The sequence below is a fragment of the Channa argus genome, chromosome 8 (genome assembly GCF_033026475.1).
Source record: "Channa argus isolate prfri chromosome 8, Channa argus male v1.0, whole genome shotgun sequence".
NCBI classification, from domain to species: Eukaryota; Metazoa; Chordata; class Actinopteri; order Anabantiformes; family Channidae; genus Channa; species Channa argus.
Genome location: NC_090204.1, coordinates 9,849,641 through 9,868,886, shown reverse-complemented (window position 1 = coordinate 9,868,886; position 19,246 = coordinate 9,849,641). Strand labels below are relative to the sequence as shown.

Genomic DNA, 19,246 nt, shown 5'->3' with positions numbered 1-19,246 from the left:
CATAGACTTAGTAAATACACTATTTGTGGCTCATAGTGGCAAGCAAAGGTGATTGCACAAAAACTTTAACAGCGCTGGCATTTTCAACTTTACTGAAGTAAATAAACTTCTATTTTAATAAATTAAAAACCATTTTCAAAATGGCTGTCTCATCCTTCTTTGATTATTATTTCAGAAATAAAAAAAAGAAACATAAAAAAGTAGTACAAGCCAAGTAAAGGGCTAACTTCTTAAGGTCACGTAGTAATCAACATAGTAGTGGTATGACACTTTAATTCCAACACAAATGAAAGCAATCTGCTTCTGCCGTCCATTTTACACAGAGGAAAAATTAATCAATCACAAACGTAATTACATTTATATATTTTAGTAAACCATCACTACAGTTTAGTGTAAATCTGTCCTAAAGGTATATGTCTTTTCCTTAATCCAGGTTAAGACTAGTTGACAATGTTGACTCCTGTCTAGATGCACTTAGAAAGTGATACAACATGACATTCACTCACTTTAACAATAACTGCAGTTGAAACCTCTGATACAAGTGCACCAGACAACCAAAACAATGTGAGTCACCAGGAACAAAAGCAAAACCTGTATAGTCACTTAAAAACATCTTATTGTTTGTCGGAGTTGATAACCAGACCAGTTTGAGTGGCAGTTAGGAGATCTGGGAGAAACACATGATCAATTTCAGACTACAGGATTATCTTTGAATGTTTCCTGAATGTTTGGCAATGTGACATAAAGCAGCTTTGAGACAATGGGCAGTTAACATTTCTGGTTTTTGAGCTGTTGTGCAATGAGTGCAATGATGGAGAAACATGATATATGGAGAAAACCTACTGGGAACTGGCTCCCATTTGTTCTATGATTTGCAAGAATCTTTTTGTGTGTCATCAGCTTAAGGTGCAATAAAATAAAGTAATGGACACAAAACTGTGCATTTACCAACTGAAAACTAATCCCTTTCGGTCTTCTTTCCTAACTTTTTTTTTCATCCACGCCAACACATGTAGTTCTCTATACAGACATTTAGAAACCTACAAAACACATCAAAGCTCCAATAAGCGATACTTTTAGAGATTAGCATTAAAGGAATTGCCAAGACCAGTTTTCAGTCACCCGGCAAATCAAGATCATATCTTCTTCCCACAGATCACTGTTTTTCCGGCACTTCCTGATTTTTGAATTGCTGCATTAAAATTCAACTGCATACAAGTGTGGGCATCTGTTACTGGCAATCTTGCTTTGAAACAGCAAAATGTTGAGTTGAATTTAACAACCGTGAAGCTAGAGACAGCCAGTTTGTGGGCCAAAAAAATTAAATAAAATAATAACAATAATAACTGACATTCATCAGGTGGGCTGGGAGATGACTGTAACTTGCATTGTCATTTTTTTTTCTTTTTCAGCTAAAAAAAAACCTGCATGCACTTATTGAGGCAACAATATGTCATAGTTTAGCTGCTGTGGGTTTGTAGTTTTTTGTTCAATGTTTTTTTTTTAGCAAATACACTTTACCATTAACAACGTCTTTAAAAAAATGCTTCCCTTTCCGTAAAGGGAGAAAAGGTCATCACTATCATTACTTTGAGAGGGGACTCCGGCACCTGGTGATGGGATACAGCCCCCTCAGTCAGTCCAGTGGTTGGGGAGCATTGGGGCAAGAGTGGTTGACATAGAGAAAGCTAGGGAGGTTTGGAGGATAAGATTCCTAGCTTTACTTGTTTTAAACAATATTGCAAAGGGCTGGTAGCAGAAAGAAATTTATACTGACACTTCAAAATTTTACATTTACCAGTCAGAACTTCTCACATGTCTTCCTGTGTCTGCAGGGGTCAGCCCACAGAGTCAGGACTCCAGTGGACTCTGGTTGGATCCTAAACTAAATACTGGAGACGGCACATTCATGGTTGAACCTCCTGGTTGGGCCCCATCACACAGGTTTGGAATCTGTTGACTGCAGCCATTGTTCCTTAGTGTTAGCCCCTATCACACAGGACCAGGATGGTGATAGTTGTAATGGTTGCTGTGCTCAGAGTCTGCAATCTGCAGACTGGGTTTCCTCTCTGGCTCCTCGCTATCAGCTGCACTTGCCCTAGTGCAACGTGGAGGACGCTTCTTAAAGAAATCTGACACAAAGCACACCTGCAGAGAAAAGGAGAGGTGAGGAGGTAAGCGTTGGTCAATAAAGGGAGGTTTTTTCCCACAGAGATTAGGGTGTAAGCATGTAAAGGCAGGGCTGGAAACTGTGATTACATATGTCTCTTTGCACAGCTGTTAGGTGACACACTTACACTCATACACATCTGAGAGGAACACACAGAGAGTAGGCACAGCCCCTGTAGGCCATAAAACACTATGCCCAGGAGGGTCTCTAATTGCGCAAAGCAATGTGAAGGCCAAAGGCGTGGGCTCACTTCCCAATTAATAATACATGGACCCACATACACGCCTGCACAAACACACACTCTACCACTCCAGAATTTCCACAAGGTCATGCTGACAGGGGTTCAATCAAAACAGGGAAGTGGCCAAACAGTAAAGACGCACAACTTGATGATGAAGTGAGGAGAATGGACTTGTTGCCTGAGAACCTTCCAGTGTGAATGTGTGGGCTTGTATCAAGTCACACTCCACCCTGTCACCTTTAACCCCAGTCTGCCTTTTTGTCCTTATGAATTTTTACTGCAAGAATAAAGTTAACCTAGGATATAGCTCCATCAGTGGGTGTTCTGTTTTAAAAGGGAGAATCACTAACCATAAGTTTTCCATTAAACGTCATTCTTATGATCTAGACATTCATACCCATATTTGATTTTCCTAAAGGCAGAGACCACAAGGGCAAGACCCAAAGTCATCAGGTGTAAAGATGGGTGCTTCTTGAAATGTCAAAAAAATTTAAAAGCTCTGTAGTATTTTACCTGCTAAAGGAGCAAAGTTTGTGTAAAGTAAGCGTGTTTAGAGCATCTCAGTTGTGTGACAGCACATCATCTGAGCATCATCCATTGGGGGTGCTGACTGTCCTTTATCATGCAAATGTAAAAACTTGTAGAGCCTCTTAAATTTGTAGTGCTGGCAATGTGAAAAATGCTCAAGACATTGTCTTTCGGACTCACATTAAGTACGGCAACAAGCGCTCCTTGCAGCAGCCCAACCAGCACATCGCTCCAGTGGTGCTTGTAATCAGAGACTCGGGTGTAACCCACATACACAGCGAAGGCCACCAGGAAGAACTGGATAGTGGGCCGGAGAAGTCTGGCCCACTTAGCTGCCAGTCTTGCCTGCACGTAAAGCTAGTGAGAAAAATATATTGGGAGGGGGAGAGGGGCATAGAGTGTTTGTAGGTTGTGGGGGATAAGCAGAGCAAATGGAGAAAAGAGAGAGATCAGGGGGAAAAAATCAGCATGTTTACGAAGGCATTCAGTTCTGTTTTAACTGTGAACTTTCTGTTAAATTGCAAAAAAGTGTCATTAGTGGTTTGGCCCCACAAAATGTTATGATACCAAATATGGTTAGGATAACGCAAATGATGTCTGGAACCGTATCTGTTTGGACTGACATAATAAATAAGTATAATGTATTATGCTGACAAGGCAGTGAAGTAACGCAGCACTGTTTTGCTAAAGTCACCTCTACATTAGGTTAAATTGATTCCTAATTGTACTATCAGATTTCAGGATTGACCGAATTTCATTCCAAACAAGTGGTTTAGGAAGATTTAACATGAATCTGTGTTTCTATAATCCAAAAAAACAAACAAACAAAAAAACATTGGATGTTATGCATCAAATTGGATTTAATTGTAAAATAAAGTGGTGAGAACAAAGCTAATTTATGTCCACTGTCGACCGAAACCCATCTTTTACTGGAAGGAAGCATAAGCTCTAAAAAATTAAAAACCTGGCAACAATACAGACATGTCTGGGCTTTTGTGGGGCTGCTGTTGGAAGGTGGAAAAATTGGCATCACACCACAGTCCCCCTACCACACAGTCACACTCGCTGAACCCTGCAGGACACGTTTTCAGTTACAGGGGATCACATCTAAGCTCTGTTTGTCTGCAGTATTGGCCAGGCTAACCACTCACAAGCTGGAGACATGCTGTTTTTCCCTTTCAAATTTTCTTTGAACTGAACAATATTGCTTTGCTTGGCCTCCTGAAACTTGCTGAGTAGTACTGGTGCCTGGCTTTTAAGACAAAGAGATGAGGCCAAGGATAATGAACTGGAGAGACTGGGAAGACAGCTCACACCACACTGCTTTGCCTTCATCACTGCTGGGAAAAGGCAGCAAAGGCCTCCAAATAATTTATCCCAGTTTCTACATTCTTCCTCTGAACTCTTGCCTTGTTCCTTAATGTCCAGAGGAACAAACTGGCTCTATGAGCCCTTTCTCTTCTTCAACAATTAGCCATTGACTACTGATCCCATGCATAGGCTTGTTCTGAGAGGAGTCCATCTGGGGTTTTTTAGTGCGTCTGTGTTGCTCTGTGACATTTTCATGGCCATCACATGAAGACATTTAGTTACAGTAAATATAGATGGATATGTGCATTGACTTTTAATGATGATTTGAAATGTGCTTGAAATGTACTTACTGCTAGAAAGAGCATGCAGTACATTCCAAAAGAGGAGTGACCAGAATAGAAGGACAATCTGGAAAAGAGAAAAACTCAAAGGTTTCTGTATTATACAAAATTTTTATAGTGTGGCATCTCATTTGGATCATTGTCATGTGATATTTGTTAAGACTGAACTTCCCAAACAAACCCAAACAATGTCTCACTTAACTCCCTTCTGATGTGTCAGTGTGCTAATCAGTATCATTGTTAATCTTTTAAAAAAAGAACATAAAAATGCTCCAAAGCAAAACCTTGCAGGTATAACAATGGGTTTCTTCCTACCTGGCTTCTGTGACATCCTGAGGATGGCCAGTGCAGTTGATCACCTGCATGTATCCTGTGCAGACCTTGGGGGCACATACGGCCATGAAGTTAGGTCTCGGGCGGCCAATGGTGAACTTGGCAAGGTCAGTCAGGGACTGGCTTACAGATCCCCCAAACAAGAAGGTGCCTACTACTTTATAAAGTGCGGCTACATACTGGTTGAACTCTGAATTAGAGTAAATTCTCTTGCTGTAAACCAGATAAGCCTCTCCAGAGGAGATCTGAGGGAATAAGCAGAACAGTAAAAAAAGATTTCTTTCCTTTTTTGACACCAATGCTTTGCCCAATTACAACAGACCATTTAGTAATGAAGCAAACAGTAAAAGGATGTTTTTAAATAAATAAAGCCTTATAAACTGATTTTGCCTTCAGGCGAGATTATTATACTGAGTAAAACTTACAATGATGACAGTGCAGGAGATGGTGACTGCAGCCAGCATGCCGTGAGTGATGGTGTCTGGTTTAACAGGGTACATGACGCTCTCATCATCACAGTAAACTCCTCTTTGATATGGCTTGTATACGATGTTCATAACGATGAAAGGCAATGCAGCTTTAATGAACACAGAACAGGACAGAGCTCTGATAAGAATGAATTAGAAAACCTAGCGAAACTCTACTTTTAGAAAAGCGAGATGAAAACATTTGTTTTTGACTGTCATATTAAGACTGTCCAAGTGCTGTTAGTATCCCGTAAGTTAATGGATTTAATCTTTCAATTTTCAAGATTTTTTTTTGAAATGACATTATAATATTTGCTTCATTTGCTGCAGGTTTTTCAGAAATTACATCACTTCCTATACTTAGAAGTGAAAATGTTTCTCTAAGGACAGCTAAATTGTTTTCTCTCTCACTCATGACCTCAAGGTCTAAAACCACAATGATGAAACAACCCACGTGGAGAATAAACATTTAGTTTTTAAATGCCACAGAAATGCACATTAAGGAATGACAAAAATAAAATTAGGAAAACAGTATTTACACGCACACACACACAGACACACACACACAAACAAACACTTATGTGTGTAAAAGTCAAGTTACACAAATTACTGTGCATAATACAACTCATGCAACTGCAGCTGTTTTAAATGATGTGGGTGTGTGCAAATACAAAAATCAAATATAGCTGCTCAAGGATCCTGGAAGCACAAATGATGTCCTTGAGATGTTCTGAAACATTAATCCTCACTCACGCTCTTCCTCCCTTGTTCACACATAAACACTCAACTGAGCGTATATTATGAGTAAAACTTTTGCTTTAAGTTGCATGTCGACTTGTAAAGAGTAGAACGACATAGAAGATTACGAAAAAAAAAAAGAAGCATAATAAGGTTTTGAATAGACGGTCTAGTGTCATGAGAAGTTACTTTGAACTTTTTGATGCTTCTTTACCACTGGAAAAACTGCTGCCACCCAAACTTTTTACTGTTCCATCTGTTCTAATGCAATTAAAAAAGATGAAAATAATTATGGTTCACAGCCCTGGTAAGGAATGTATTTCCCACCCTGACATCCACCACCACAATGCATAGCAGCCAGACAGACATTCATGGGGCCACTGTGGAAAGGCATACAGCTGCGTACTAAATCCAATAGCAGTGGTAAAAGTACTACACTCACTTGAAAAGGCCACTCACCAATAGTATTACATTTCTGTCTAAATGAACAGTGCGCCCCTCCCATTCTTTCAAAAAGCAGCAAACATACTTGCTGAGGTACTTCAGCAAGGCTGACTGACAAGAGACGAAGAGTCAACATGTTTAAGACTCATACTAAAGGAAAATATACAACTTGATGGTGGATCAGGATTCAGCTAAGGAGATTGCACTTTAACTCCGCCCACAAACCTCTCATGATGGATTTAAAACAGCAGCTACAGAATTTCAACACTTATTTCAAAATGTTTTAGGACAAATATGAATTAGTATGGATTAAACAAACAAGTTATAATTGGCAAGTGTAGGGGAAGTGTGCTACTTTGAGGCAGAGCTAAACTACATGTTTCCTTTGGTTATTGTCTTTATGCTAAGCTTAGCAATACAGCTGCTGACAGTAGCTTCATATGTAGCATCCACTTACTGCACACCAATCTATCAGCCAAGAAGTAAATACAGACATTTCTTTACCAGCATCTGGTCTTGACTTATTTTAAATGATCCGTCCCTTTTTCTCCACCTCCCTCTCTTTGAGAGTAGCAGCACCTGGATGGCACCTGTCCATTCACAGCAGCTTCTCACCAATAACCAGACGGCCACAGGATCCCCGTTTACCCAACTACAAGCCATGATGTGGTGAACGTATTTCACGTTTTCCACCACCAAAATCCTGTTTGTGAGAACCACACACACACACACACACACACACACACACACACACACACACACACACTATCAGGTCTCTTGTATTTAACTGACATCCTGTTTCAGGCGCCTCAGGGGAGCACCCTGATACTGATTTCCTGATGTGGCTTTTGGGTGGGAGCTTCTACATCTGTACACTACATCTTGCTTGCAGCTGGCAAAAAAATGGAAGAATGTTGGTGGTGTTGGCGCTTTACCTGTCCTTCTCCTCCTCGTCACTGAAAAGCTTGGGTTTAAATAAAACCGTGACAGTGCATTGGATTTTATTCCAGGAGTTATTATTGTGGTGAAAACATGGGTGGGGGTCCCCTGAAACATGCAATCTGATTTACTTTAGCAACGACCAACATTTAGTACAGTTTGCAATTTCTGTATATAGCAAAAAAACTGATATTAAATTATATAAGAGCTGGTTTGAGTAAGACTGGCCTGGGCAAAGCCTAAGAAAAGTTTATTTACTTAAAAGAAAATAGTAAATTTAACATTAAACCAATTGAAGGACATATTTCTATATACGAGTCACGTGGTACTGTGACTTTAAACTCTTATGAAGCTTTCAACACTTGCCAGAGCAGTGCATTTTTCTGGTGATGAGCAGCAGAAAAATGATGTAAAAAGCTTTAAAGAGAAATGCAATTTGCTAATGAATTAAACTTTTTTTTTTACTTAACAAACTGCAGCATCAACATTAAATTCTCAAGTGTCATATACATTGGTCTGTTTAGCCAGATGCCAAAGGTTTTTATAGGCTTTTAATGTTTAATAATAGTCTTAAACAAACAGAGATTTTGCCAATTTGCCACACAGTCCATGGACTGAGTGCAGTCAGGGCAGCTGGTCTTAAATGACCCTCCCCTGGCTTGTAAAAAATAGTGTGAATTTTTAATTATGTATTCATTACCAGAGCACAAATTCAGCTGACATCTGTCTTAAACATGTTACTCATAAGTTAGAAGTCTGGATCAAAAGAAAAGCACTAAAATAAAAAAATGTCAAGCGTCTGTACTGCAGTCGTGGGTAGAACGAACATCTTGGCATCTTGTATGTGAGTGTGTCTTATAAACACTGCCCCTGTGGATCTCTCCGAGAAACAAACCAGCCACTCTCTTAAAAGCAGACAGACACAGCTTACAGGCAAAAATAGACCCAAGTGCAGACAAAATAGGTCTTCAACGTACCACGAGACAACCCCACAACCCAAACTGAGAGTGCTACAGAGCTGCCTTCACATAAAGCCAAAGCTAAACTCAGACCGTCTATGGTAGATTCCTCTGCCAAGAAAGTCCAAAAGAAGTTCTACATGCAGTAAAGGTACAGGTACTTTTTCTTTAGGAAACAGCAGAACTTTCTTCCTAGACACCTGCTTCTAGAGACATGAGGCCGCCAGTTTGGAATGTAGCCAAGGCCTGAGCCTCTAATGGGAGCCCATTTGAAGTCACAGGATGTAGGACTTTAGCTTATCCGTCTCAGATTAGGGAAGGACCCTTTTGGAAAGCATCTATGTACCTGTCTGCAAACTATCATTCACTCGCAGTGGCACCTTGGTGTCTCCCTGCTGAAGTGTGCACTGGTGCAACAAAGAGCCAAGTAACTGATAATGTCTGCATGTCAAGAGGGTCTGAAAAAATAACACAGTCACAGACCATCATGGAAGACTTCAGCATGAATTAAAACCCACTGCCAAACAAAGATTTCAGTGTGAGAAATTATTTGCCTTTTGCTTTATTTCTTGCACTACAGCTGATTCTCATCTGAATCTCCAGTCTTTTGTTTCTCTCTTATTCAAAGTCATTAATTCTTCTCTCTGCTGCTCCATCTTCCTGTCTGTCATTCTCTTGATTGCTGTGTCCTCCCACACACTTCTCCTTCTGTTATAAATATACAGGGCTCAATAGGATGGAGCTTTATTTAGCGGGCAGATGTACAATTACACAGGACCACTTGGACCACAATCTCACTCTGGGGCTGAAATTTGGGGCGTGTTTTGTTCTCTCGCTGCCTCTTTGTGTTTTGAGTTGTTTTATGTCCCTTTTCCTGTCTCTGTCTTTCATGGATTTTATTTTCTCACATATTCTGCTCCACGTTTCCACTACAGAAAGGCTGACGCTTTGATTGCTACTGTGGTTGCTCCAGTGCTTTGTCAGTACCTCACACCTACTCGCCCTGGTTTCTTTGACATAACCTGCTGCACCTGTAGAACCACATGGATTAACAATTACTCTCCTCTATTTGAAAAACACACAGTCATGGTTTTCATTATGCATATTTTCTAGGTATGTAAACCCCGAGTGTGTGGTGTGAGAGGGATGTTCCCATGCCCCTGAGCCACCCTGCTTGGTTTCAACCTTTCCTTCAGGGTCACAGCTGGAACACAACACTCCTCCATTTAATCTCCTCCACACTCATGTCTCATCTTTCCAACATGAAGGTCACTCAGAGGGTTTCTTCTTTGTCTTCTGTCTTTTTTCCTATCTGGGCCACCTTTTCTTTCATTTATAAGCTCTAGTTTCTTTCGGATCAACACTATCCTTTGCGCTTACATTTTCATCTCTGAAGATGTTTCCAACTTCCATTGTGGTTGAGCAAGGAGGCCAGCATTTTTTTAGCTGCACTCAATGTTTGATTTTTGTCCCTCCACCCACCTTCATTTGTTTTATCCCTTCACTTTAAACATACTTTGTTGAAATGACAAAAATAACCCTACAGTGCCTAAGCCCTATAGGTGATGTTCCAGAATTTTAAAAGTCAGCAACAAAACAACTTAAAATTGCTGCTTTCTGACCGTCTCTACTGGAGCTGGACTGACTAATGTGGAAGGTATTTGCTGAGCCTACAAACCTCTGCCGACATTGGCCTCTGGAATTCTAATACAGATGAGAAACGCCCAACTTCACCAGTCACACCAAATCCTGCTGCTGCTGCTGCCCATTTCTTTATTTTTATTCCCACTGTTTCCCCCCCGTCCATCATTTACGCATGATTAGCTGCAAGTAGTGCAGAAAGAGACAAGGTGGCAGGCAAGGTCAGACGAATGGTTGTCAGGCAACTAAATCTGGGTTGGCAATCAAAGACTTTGGGCTTGGAGGGGATCAAACAAGTCGGCCACACAGATTTAAACCTAAACCATAGAGGTCTGCAGAAGGAGTTCAAGGGTACAACTATCCTAAATAGCATTGAGTCTGTCTGAAAGTCCTCTAAGTGCATTGCTGTGTGTTACATTTATAAACATCTGCTTATCTTTGCCAAATATGTAGTGAGTCCTTGGTGTAATTACTGTATGCAAACGGCACTATGTTTAGCTGTTTTCTTAAACCAGCAATATTGTTAGTGACAGTGTTACTCCAAATCAGGACCACATTTTCCAACATTCCACAGGGAACAGTGCTTCTTGCATCCCTCTCCATGCTTACAGTATGTTTTCCTTATTGGAAAGAGTAAGAGTAAGAAGGGGCTTCTCCAGCTTTTTAACCACGTACCATTAGAACACACTACAGCTACATTTGTGCTGAATGAAAAACAGATGCTACCTGCTTCGTGGTGCAAAATGCCAACAATTTCTCATAAAATCACATCATAAATATTGTGTAGCAGCTGTCAGTATTTACATGATTGAGTTATACTATACTCACTCGAATTCCCAAATGTTTTGGTTGTAATCAGGGATTACTTGTGGGATAAGTGGTTTAATGTCTAATGGAGCGATAATTTTAAACTAACTGTAAAAAAAATAAAAAGGCTTTCATCCACTAGTACACATTATAGTATAGAAGACATTACATGTTAACCATTAGTTTTAACATATAAATCGAAAATTAAATCTCAAGGGGACACTCATGTCTGGTAAAAAGGGCCTTAGTTTTCATGACGATGCTTACTGAGAAAATCTGTTTCCATTAAGAGTCTTCACTGCTTTTCTCTGAGAACTAAGGACAATCAGGCTTCCCAATACAACTGGATGAGAGGCCAGGCTCCCTGGAGACACTGCATCAACCCCAACCGACGTCCAGCGAGGTCAAAGAACAAAACGTTCAGATCCTCACATTGTAATTTAATAATACAATGTAATTACAGACTTATATAAAGTAATAAGAATAATGCAAGTAAATACGTAACAACTCTTTCATAGTTTACTGCCTTCGGGCTTTGGGAAAAAGCACTATGGTATCAGCATAATAAATCACTCAATTAGAAAATAAAACAGAACAATTTGACATTCAAATGTCTGAGGATGTATACGTTTACAATATTAAATCCAAAAAACTAATAAAAGCAAACAGGAAACTCCTGTATGAAAAAGGAGAAGTATAAAGCTATACCCCTAGTGTCATCTTTTACAGCTGCGTTTCTCCAAATCCACAATAAATATGTGTGTGTGTAAGATTAGCGCAACAGCCTGAACTGGTTTTTCACAATGTACAAACAGCCCAAGAAAGTACAAGGAAAAACCTTAGTGCTTGACCAGGTGTTGCACTGATGCCTGGTGGAGTCACATACTACTTATGAGTATCTAGCATATTACTCATAACCCACAGCTTAATACCATTCAGGCTGCCTACCCCAGCAACCGAGCTATGCTTTAATGTGAGCTGTGAATCTTCCTTAACCGGTGGCACTTGTGACTATAACAGCTGTAGACAGTGAGAGGTTAAATCCTTTCTTCATTTTCTCACAGTGCTCTCAGGTAACACCCACTATGTGTTTCCACTAAATGTAGACTGACAGAGAAAGAGAGACGGAGAGAGGGTTACACTAAAGAAAAAACGGAAATAGAGGTTTCAGGCCAAGATCTACCCAAACAAAAAAAAAACAAACAAACAAAAAAACAACAACAAAAAGCCAAAATTAGGACCAAGACATATATTTAAGCACAAACAGCTCATATATCCGTCATGAGAAATCCAACAGGCTTCAACAATAGAGATACATACAAACCTCTTAGCCCCAGGAAGCCATTTTGAAAATAAAGGCACATCCATTCATATGACATCAACAGTTGTTAGTTTGATGTGAGCAGGGTCAAACAAAGTGTGATGGACAGAAAACCTAAATAAATCACACTGTGATTGTATCAGCTACTTTTATCTGGTTGAAGAGACATGAACTGTTATGAACTGCAAAATGTGTAGAACAGGAGATGGATATTGTGAATGTAGGGGTAATTAATAACTGAGTCAGTGAAAAGAAGAAACTATGAACATAATAACAGCCGGTAATAATAGGATAACATGTGGCATTACTTGCTTTTTTGTTTAAATAGAGAAATGTAAACAGTCAAAAAATGCATACAACCCCAGTGAAAACTCTGTTTCCATAAAGGCTAATGGTCAGTATAATTACAACCTCTACCGTGTTGTTACATAGCTGGGGTAACCTCACTGAAGCCTGGGGTTGACTTGATGATTTTTTGGGTGGGTGGCAGAAGGCAAGGGCGAAGCAAAATGGTGGGATGCAGTCATCCGGACCTGACTGACTGACCCAAACCAGACGTTAATCCCAAACTTGTGATGGCGAGGCTTATCGAGTTCAGCAGCCTGGATGTTCGCACAGATGGAAAAATACCCCTAAGCTCTCTGAAAAGCCAGGGGGGAGCTGCAAACGCACAACAAAGCAGATCCACACACGCATGACCCATCCATCCTCCCTTCAATTTCACAACTATCACCAACAGAGACATAACAAGAGATGAACACGACAGCAAAACCCAGACAATTACGCAATACATATCTGTCAAGAACATTAACACAAAAGAAAAAACCTATGTCCCACCAAAGCAGTACATTCCGCATACACACATTAACATTATGGCTGCATTTGAAAGCAGCTTCTTCTGATGGTGGTGCGGACAAAACTTCACAAGCTTGACATTATCAGTATGGAGAACCACAGAGGTCAATGGTTGTGACTTATTCGGCTCCTGAAATAATTTTATGCTAATTAGCTTCCTCGCCCCTCTCCAACTGGACCCATTTATTCACATTTACTAAATTAATTCCAAATTACATTGTTCAAACATTAACGACTTTCGGCTTGTCCCTTCAGGGGTCGACACTGCAGAACGTGTTGCGCACATGGATGTGGCATGAGTTTTTACTCTGCATGCCCTTCCTACCGCAACCCTCCCATTTTTTTTTTATCTGGGCTGTACACCAGCACCAAGGTAGCCCTTGGTGGCTGGGTGGGGCCACACCTGTTGGTGTGGGATTCAAACCCGTGGCCTTCTGCATTCGAACCCAATGCTCTACCACCACCAATGATCCGCTGTGGCGACCCTGAACTCACGGGAGAAGCCGAAAGGACAAAAAAGAAAAGCTACAACCATTTACATGAGACCTGTGGTCCTCCATACATCGCATCCTGACTCATTTCAGTCATTTTAGTCATTTCAGACTAATGGGAGAACACAGAGGGAGGATTAGTTTTGATATTGATCACGTTTCACTGACATGATTCATTTTGCAACTTTTCATTATTTATCCATTGCTCAGAGAAAAACCAATACAGCAAAGATGCACTCCACATGTTACAGTCGTGGAAATTGTTTTAAACTGAAGTGAAGTGGAAGACAATGGTCTGTAAAGCACAAGTGGGATAATGTAAATAAATAAACCGTATGAGGGAAATGGGAAATTCAATGACACGAAGAAACTGATAAAATATTAAAGTTTGAATATGCCGCACATATACATTAAATTTCGAGAAACAAACATTAAGCGTCCCAGACTTTTAAAAGTCCTGCTAAACCTGTGGGGGAGAAGACTGCAGCATGCAATAAGCCTGTGCGGTCCTACTTTGAACAAATTACATTTAGCACATTGTCCTACATTTGAGATCTGCATGCTCTGCAGGGTGACAAGCTCCACTATTAGTGTGAAACGGGTGGAAACCCAGCTGCTTCTTTGCGCCTTCAAAAGGCAAATGGGGACGTAATTGGCTTCTGCATTTTCCCTAGGGTGTTTTCGTGTCGTTTGTTTATATGTCGAGTGCAAATGATTTTGTCGAGTTCCTGCAATTAAATAAATGCACGCGTTCCTGTCAGGGGCGAAAAACCACACACGACTTACTGAGGAGGAACTGGTGCCACAACAACGACTCGATAAAAGGTAGATTATGTTGACGTACACTTAGTAAACTTAGAACTTACCAACCAAAACGCACAGCACGTCCATCACCACGAACAGCTTCTTCTTCACAAACTTGTCCATCTTTTCCCGTTCACTGTAGATTCAGCAGCTAAAAGACAGAACAACTACTTTGTGAATAAGGTAACACACACCATAAAAAAGCCCAGGCTATACAAACAAGCTTTGGTAACCTGCACTACGAGTTCTTCCGGGATCCTCTTCCCTACCTGTGCGAACATTGACAGCAATAGGTGTGATAATTTATTCAATTGTTGTTTTTTTTAAACAAGTTTCGGAGCAGATACGCGGCACTGCAGGACTCTTCCGCCCCTTGCGCGCATTTACTGCTTTGGGTAAAAACTGAAGAAATCCTCCGACTTCACCGCGCAGGAAAAGTCCCGAGAATCCAGTAAAAAAAAAAACTCTTTCCACCACACACACCAAGCTGCTGCACTATGGTCCCTCCTCCAACTTCCTTGTCTGGCTCCTCTCCGGCTATCTGATCATGGGCGTGAGAGAGAGAGAGAGGGGAAAAACGCGGTTTACTTGATTTTATTCCTCTCCCTGCTTTGCAAACAAACCTTTTATGGCTGTTGCGTATAGAGGGTTAAACCACAGCACAAACTTCGCTGTTAGGTCAAAAATCCCTCAAGGGAATAAAGAAGTAGTCACATCCTGCAACAAACGACGTCATTACACTTGACTTCATTATATTTAATGCAGATCTGGACTAAATAATAAAACTTTAATTAAGGACTCATCTCTGCCCCCATTTTACAAATCCTCATAAAAGCCCTACACGATCTGATCCCATCATTCACTGATTCAAGTGTTTGGCCCACAGGGATGTCCTTGACCTTCTCCCACTCCTCTTCCACTCATGTGGGAGAATACTGGAAGCTGACTAACAAGTGATCAGGTTCTACAGAAAGGCCACACATCATGTCACCAGCAGCTGGACCCACACAGAGAGGTGGGCTATAAATGTAAAAAGAGGACACAACTTTGGGCTCAACTTTAGGATTTCAATAAGCCCTGCGAGGACTGCAGGATAAAATTTGCATCACTCTGGGCAACAGTGTCTGCTTTTGCTCCAGGCATGCAGGACTTTTCCACTTGCAGCCAGGCCACTACCTGGTGGCTGCAGCCAGAAAGCGGTGGCTTTGTAATGAGTATTTAATGAAATTTACTGCAACTCTGTTTGCTTGATAAACACCACATTTATTAGTTCAGCACCCCTCAGTTAAGTAGATAATCTCACATCCACACACTTGTTATAAATTCGACTTTCTGCACATTGGCACACATTATATTACAATAAACGTGTATCTCATACCTTGTAGCTGCAGATTAAAGCCTGATAGTGGGCAAATGGGAAAAATGTATGGAACTGAAAAATCGTTCACATGCAGAGGAATATCTGGGTAAAAAGAAGCATGAAGACATTGCTGTAAAAATAATATTCATCTGCCCCCTTGTGGTTGGTTCTAAGAGATTATTTGATTATTTCAGTAATGATTTAGAGCAAAACCACAATGTTTATAGATAGAAGGGCTCAACCAAAATGCTCCTTTCTGAATAGTATAAAGATGAAATTCATACATCATTAAAGAGTGTGCCTGAGCTTGGTTCACACCTGCAGTGACCCACAAAGACCGGCTTTTCCTGTCATATCTGATAGATTCCAGACAGACCAGTCAAACATGCAGCTTCTCCCCTTACACTGTACACTGCACGTCACCTAGCAGTGAAGAGGTATTTTTTAAATAAAGATATGATAAGAGTTAGGAGTTAAGAGAGATAAGAGTAAGAACAGAAACCTAAATGTATTTTTTTTCATGCCATTTAGATATTCTTTATCATCCATATTAAATACTGTATCATTTTGAGACTGTAAAATCTTATCTCTAAATGTCAAGAGATTGAATAAAAACCTTTGAGAATTATTTATACTTTGATAAGTAAACAAGTCAAACAGTATTGGGAATTATTTATATTTTGATAATTAAACAAGTCAAACAGTATGAAACCCCACTGGGCAATGAAGCCATGATTCCACAGGTAGAGGCTCCTTTACCTGCAGCCTTTGGGGGGGGGGGGGGTCATAACATCTAGAAAACTATAGGCTTCTTTTAAAGTAGCTAAAATTACTGTTCATAAGTCCACCACCAGGAGAACATCGAACAAAAGGGGTGTTCATGGCAGAGTATCAAGAAAGAAGTCACAACTCCCCAAAAAGAACTTAGCTGCTTTTCTACACTTTGGTAATGACTGTGTGGATGAGCCAGAGGCCTGTTGGAAGAATGTTCCGTGAATACATGAGACCAAAGTAAAACTTTTTGGCTTCAATGAAAAGAGTTATATTTGGTGTCAACCAAACCCTGAATGGAATCATAACATCCTGATCCCACCATGGCAGCGTCTTGGCATTACAGGAATTTGGGCCTGCTTTGCTGCCTCTGGACCAGGACATCCTGCCATGAGTGATGTAGCTATAAATTCAAGTTGTACACGCAAATTCTACAGGAAAAAGTCAGACTTTCTATCTTTTAACTGATGCTCAGTGGAAGAAGGACTGTGCAACAATTCTACTTGTACAAGTCACTCAACCAAAGAATGGTTAAACAGAATATATTTATTGTTTTGGAATCGCTAAGTCCAAATCCTGACCTAAATCCTATAGAAAGTGCTGTTTATGGACCTGCGGCCTGCAGTTCATGCAATGAAGCCAACAAACAGAAAGAAAGCTGGAAATAATTAAAGAGTCAGGTTTTTTTTTTTTGTCATTATGTTATTTAGTCAACGTAAACATTGTCAATGGTCACCCGTAATCAAAATGGGCTTAGGCAACAATCAACAAAGCCATGTGATTCACAAAAGCATTTGAGAGAACAGAACATTTGCTTGATATTTTGGGGAGGCGTAGCCTAACCTAGTCTCTCAATAGCACAACCTGGAAATTGTCCTGTAAAGACAAGTGGACTAAAATTCCACAATGCTGATGTGCAGGGCTGATAAACAGTTACCTGATGTTTAGTTGAAGTTATTGCTAAAGAGGGTCACACAGTTATGGAGGGGACAGATCCACTTACAGGTTCTAAACAAATATTTAAGATGGGGTCATTTTCCACAATAAATAAATTAATACTTGTTAGTTTTGTCTCATTTGTTTAACCGGATTCCCTTTGTCTGGTTTTAGGACGTGATCATGTTTCAGGTCATACTGAAGCAGAAGAAGAGGACATTTTTAAAGGTTCACAAACTTCAAAGCACCACTGTGTATAGCAGGAAAGGTCTTCATGGGGTCCTGTGGCACGTCATCACTTTATCTCAGACAACAAGACACAACAGGGCTGACTCTGCCTTGACAGCAGATAAGTGGAATTTTCAGCATCGCCTATTAAAGAAGTAGTAAGGATTAAAAACAAGCTGTGTGACACCATTAGGGCATTTTTCTTATTCTTTTATCTCCCTTAAGATTTTGTTTAGGTTTTTTAGACAAAAATTAGACCATTTAGACAAAAATCATTGAAGTCCTGATGGTTATTAGTCTTATTTAGCAAATGCAGAGACGTGCAGTGGGCCGCTCCATCCTTCCTTATTGATCATTGTGAGTCTGTCTGTACTTATTTTACATTTGTTTAAAAAAGTTTGTTTTTTAGTTTAGCATGTTCATAGTAATTTGATACAGTGTACTAAATAATCTGATTTAAGAATACATCATCATCATCATCAGGATCCTCTATGTCATATTAATTTAACATTGCAGCCTATACAAAATCTGACAACCAAAATAGCGTGCATAAAAAAGTTTAAATTAAAAAAAAAAAAAAAAAAAGGGGGGGTAGCACAGCATTCACAAAAACATCTTGAAAAACTTGCATTTGTCAAAAATCTACAACACCCTCCATGTGTTCACCAAGAGGTTTTTACTCTGCCTCCATCAGTTTGGGCAGAGCATCAGTCTGGAGAGCCACTTGGATATGGACATCTGCAGCCTTATGTCGCCCTCTACTGGTCAGGGTGAGTTTCAGGGTTTGTTGGTGAAGTTCTCAATCATCCAGGTGTAGTGAATGTCAACTGGACTTTTTTTTCCTTAGCTGAAAACGTTTCACTACTTATCCGGGTAGCTTCTTTAGACTGAAAAAGACTGAGGAAACTACTGTCAGGGTAATTACCAAAGGAGACACCTCTGGACATTGGAAAACCTCTGGTTAGAAATTAGTTTGTTGAATTCGATATTTTCTGTATAACTAATTACACCAATGTACACATATTGTAGTAGTTTATATCTTGTTCGTATTTTAAAGTTATCAATTTCTCATTATCAGTGTATACTAATTTCCTTGCTGCTAAATGCGATCTCAAATAGATCAGACTAGACCAGAGTAACAGAGTAGTGTATCAACGGCATAACCTCAGTACATCTGATCAGTAGTCAATTGTGCCTTAGCTCTTGTATAGAATCACAACCAGCGCTTGGCACAACAAAAACGTATAAAATGAATTGAAATTGTTTAAAATATGTCTTTCATACAATACATATTTTATAAACATATTTGACATAAGATGTTGCAAACATCTATATGAAGGAAAATAAGCGCAGTTGTACTTTTACATTAACTGTAAATTTCACTACTTACTATTCTATTTTCACTAAACTACTAATAACAGTAGTTTCCATGCTAATATGGCACTATGCACACACATTGATACACATCTTGATAATTTCACAATTATTCATTTTAATATTTGTTTCAAAATATAATAATTATAAACAAACATAACAGAAGCAATGCAATATATAAATTGCT

General features: G+C 39.9%; 1 protein-coding gene across 2 annotated transcripts; it reads right to left on the bottom strand.

Annotated features, from left to right (window-relative positions):
- Positions 1 to 88: 88 nt before the first annotated feature.
- plpp2b (phospholipid phosphatase 2b) lies at positions 89 to 14,921 on the bottom strand. Of its 2 annotated transcripts, none has more exons than XM_067514109.1 (7): positions 14,660 to 14,921; positions 14,453 to 14,541; positions 5,350 to 5,501; positions 4,907 to 5,169; positions 4,601 to 4,658; positions 3,120 to 3,296; positions 89 to 2,148 (listed from the first exon to the last, which is right to left on the bottom strand). In XM_067514109.1, the coding sequence occupies exons 2-7, from the start codon at positions 14,511 to 14,513 to the stop codon at positions 1,993 to 1,995; spliced, it is 867 nt and encodes a 288-aa protein (XP_067370210.1). In that variant the 5' UTR covers positions 14,514 to 14,541; positions 14,660 to 14,921; the 3' UTR covers positions 89 to 1,992. The 2 variants fall into 2 exon arrangements, with proteins under 2 accessions (XP_067370210.1, XP_067370209.1); XM_067514108.1 differs by having other exon boundaries at positions 14,624 to 14,920.
- Positions 14,922 to 19,246: the final 4,325 nt, after the last annotated feature.

Coding starts and splice junctions, on each gene's coding strand:
- plpp2b (XM_067514109.1), bottom strand. CDS start 14,513: ATGGACAAGTTTGTGAAGAAGAAGCTGTTCGTGGTGATGGACGTGCTG. Junction 3,297..4,600: donor ACTGCATGCTCTTTCTAGCA/GTAAGTACATTT, acceptor TTTTCTCACTAG/CTTTACGTGCAGGCAAGACT. Junction 2,149..3,119: donor CGCTTGTTGCCGTACTTAAT/GTGAGTCCGAAA, acceptor TTTTCTCTGCAG/GTGTGCTTTGTGTCAGATTT.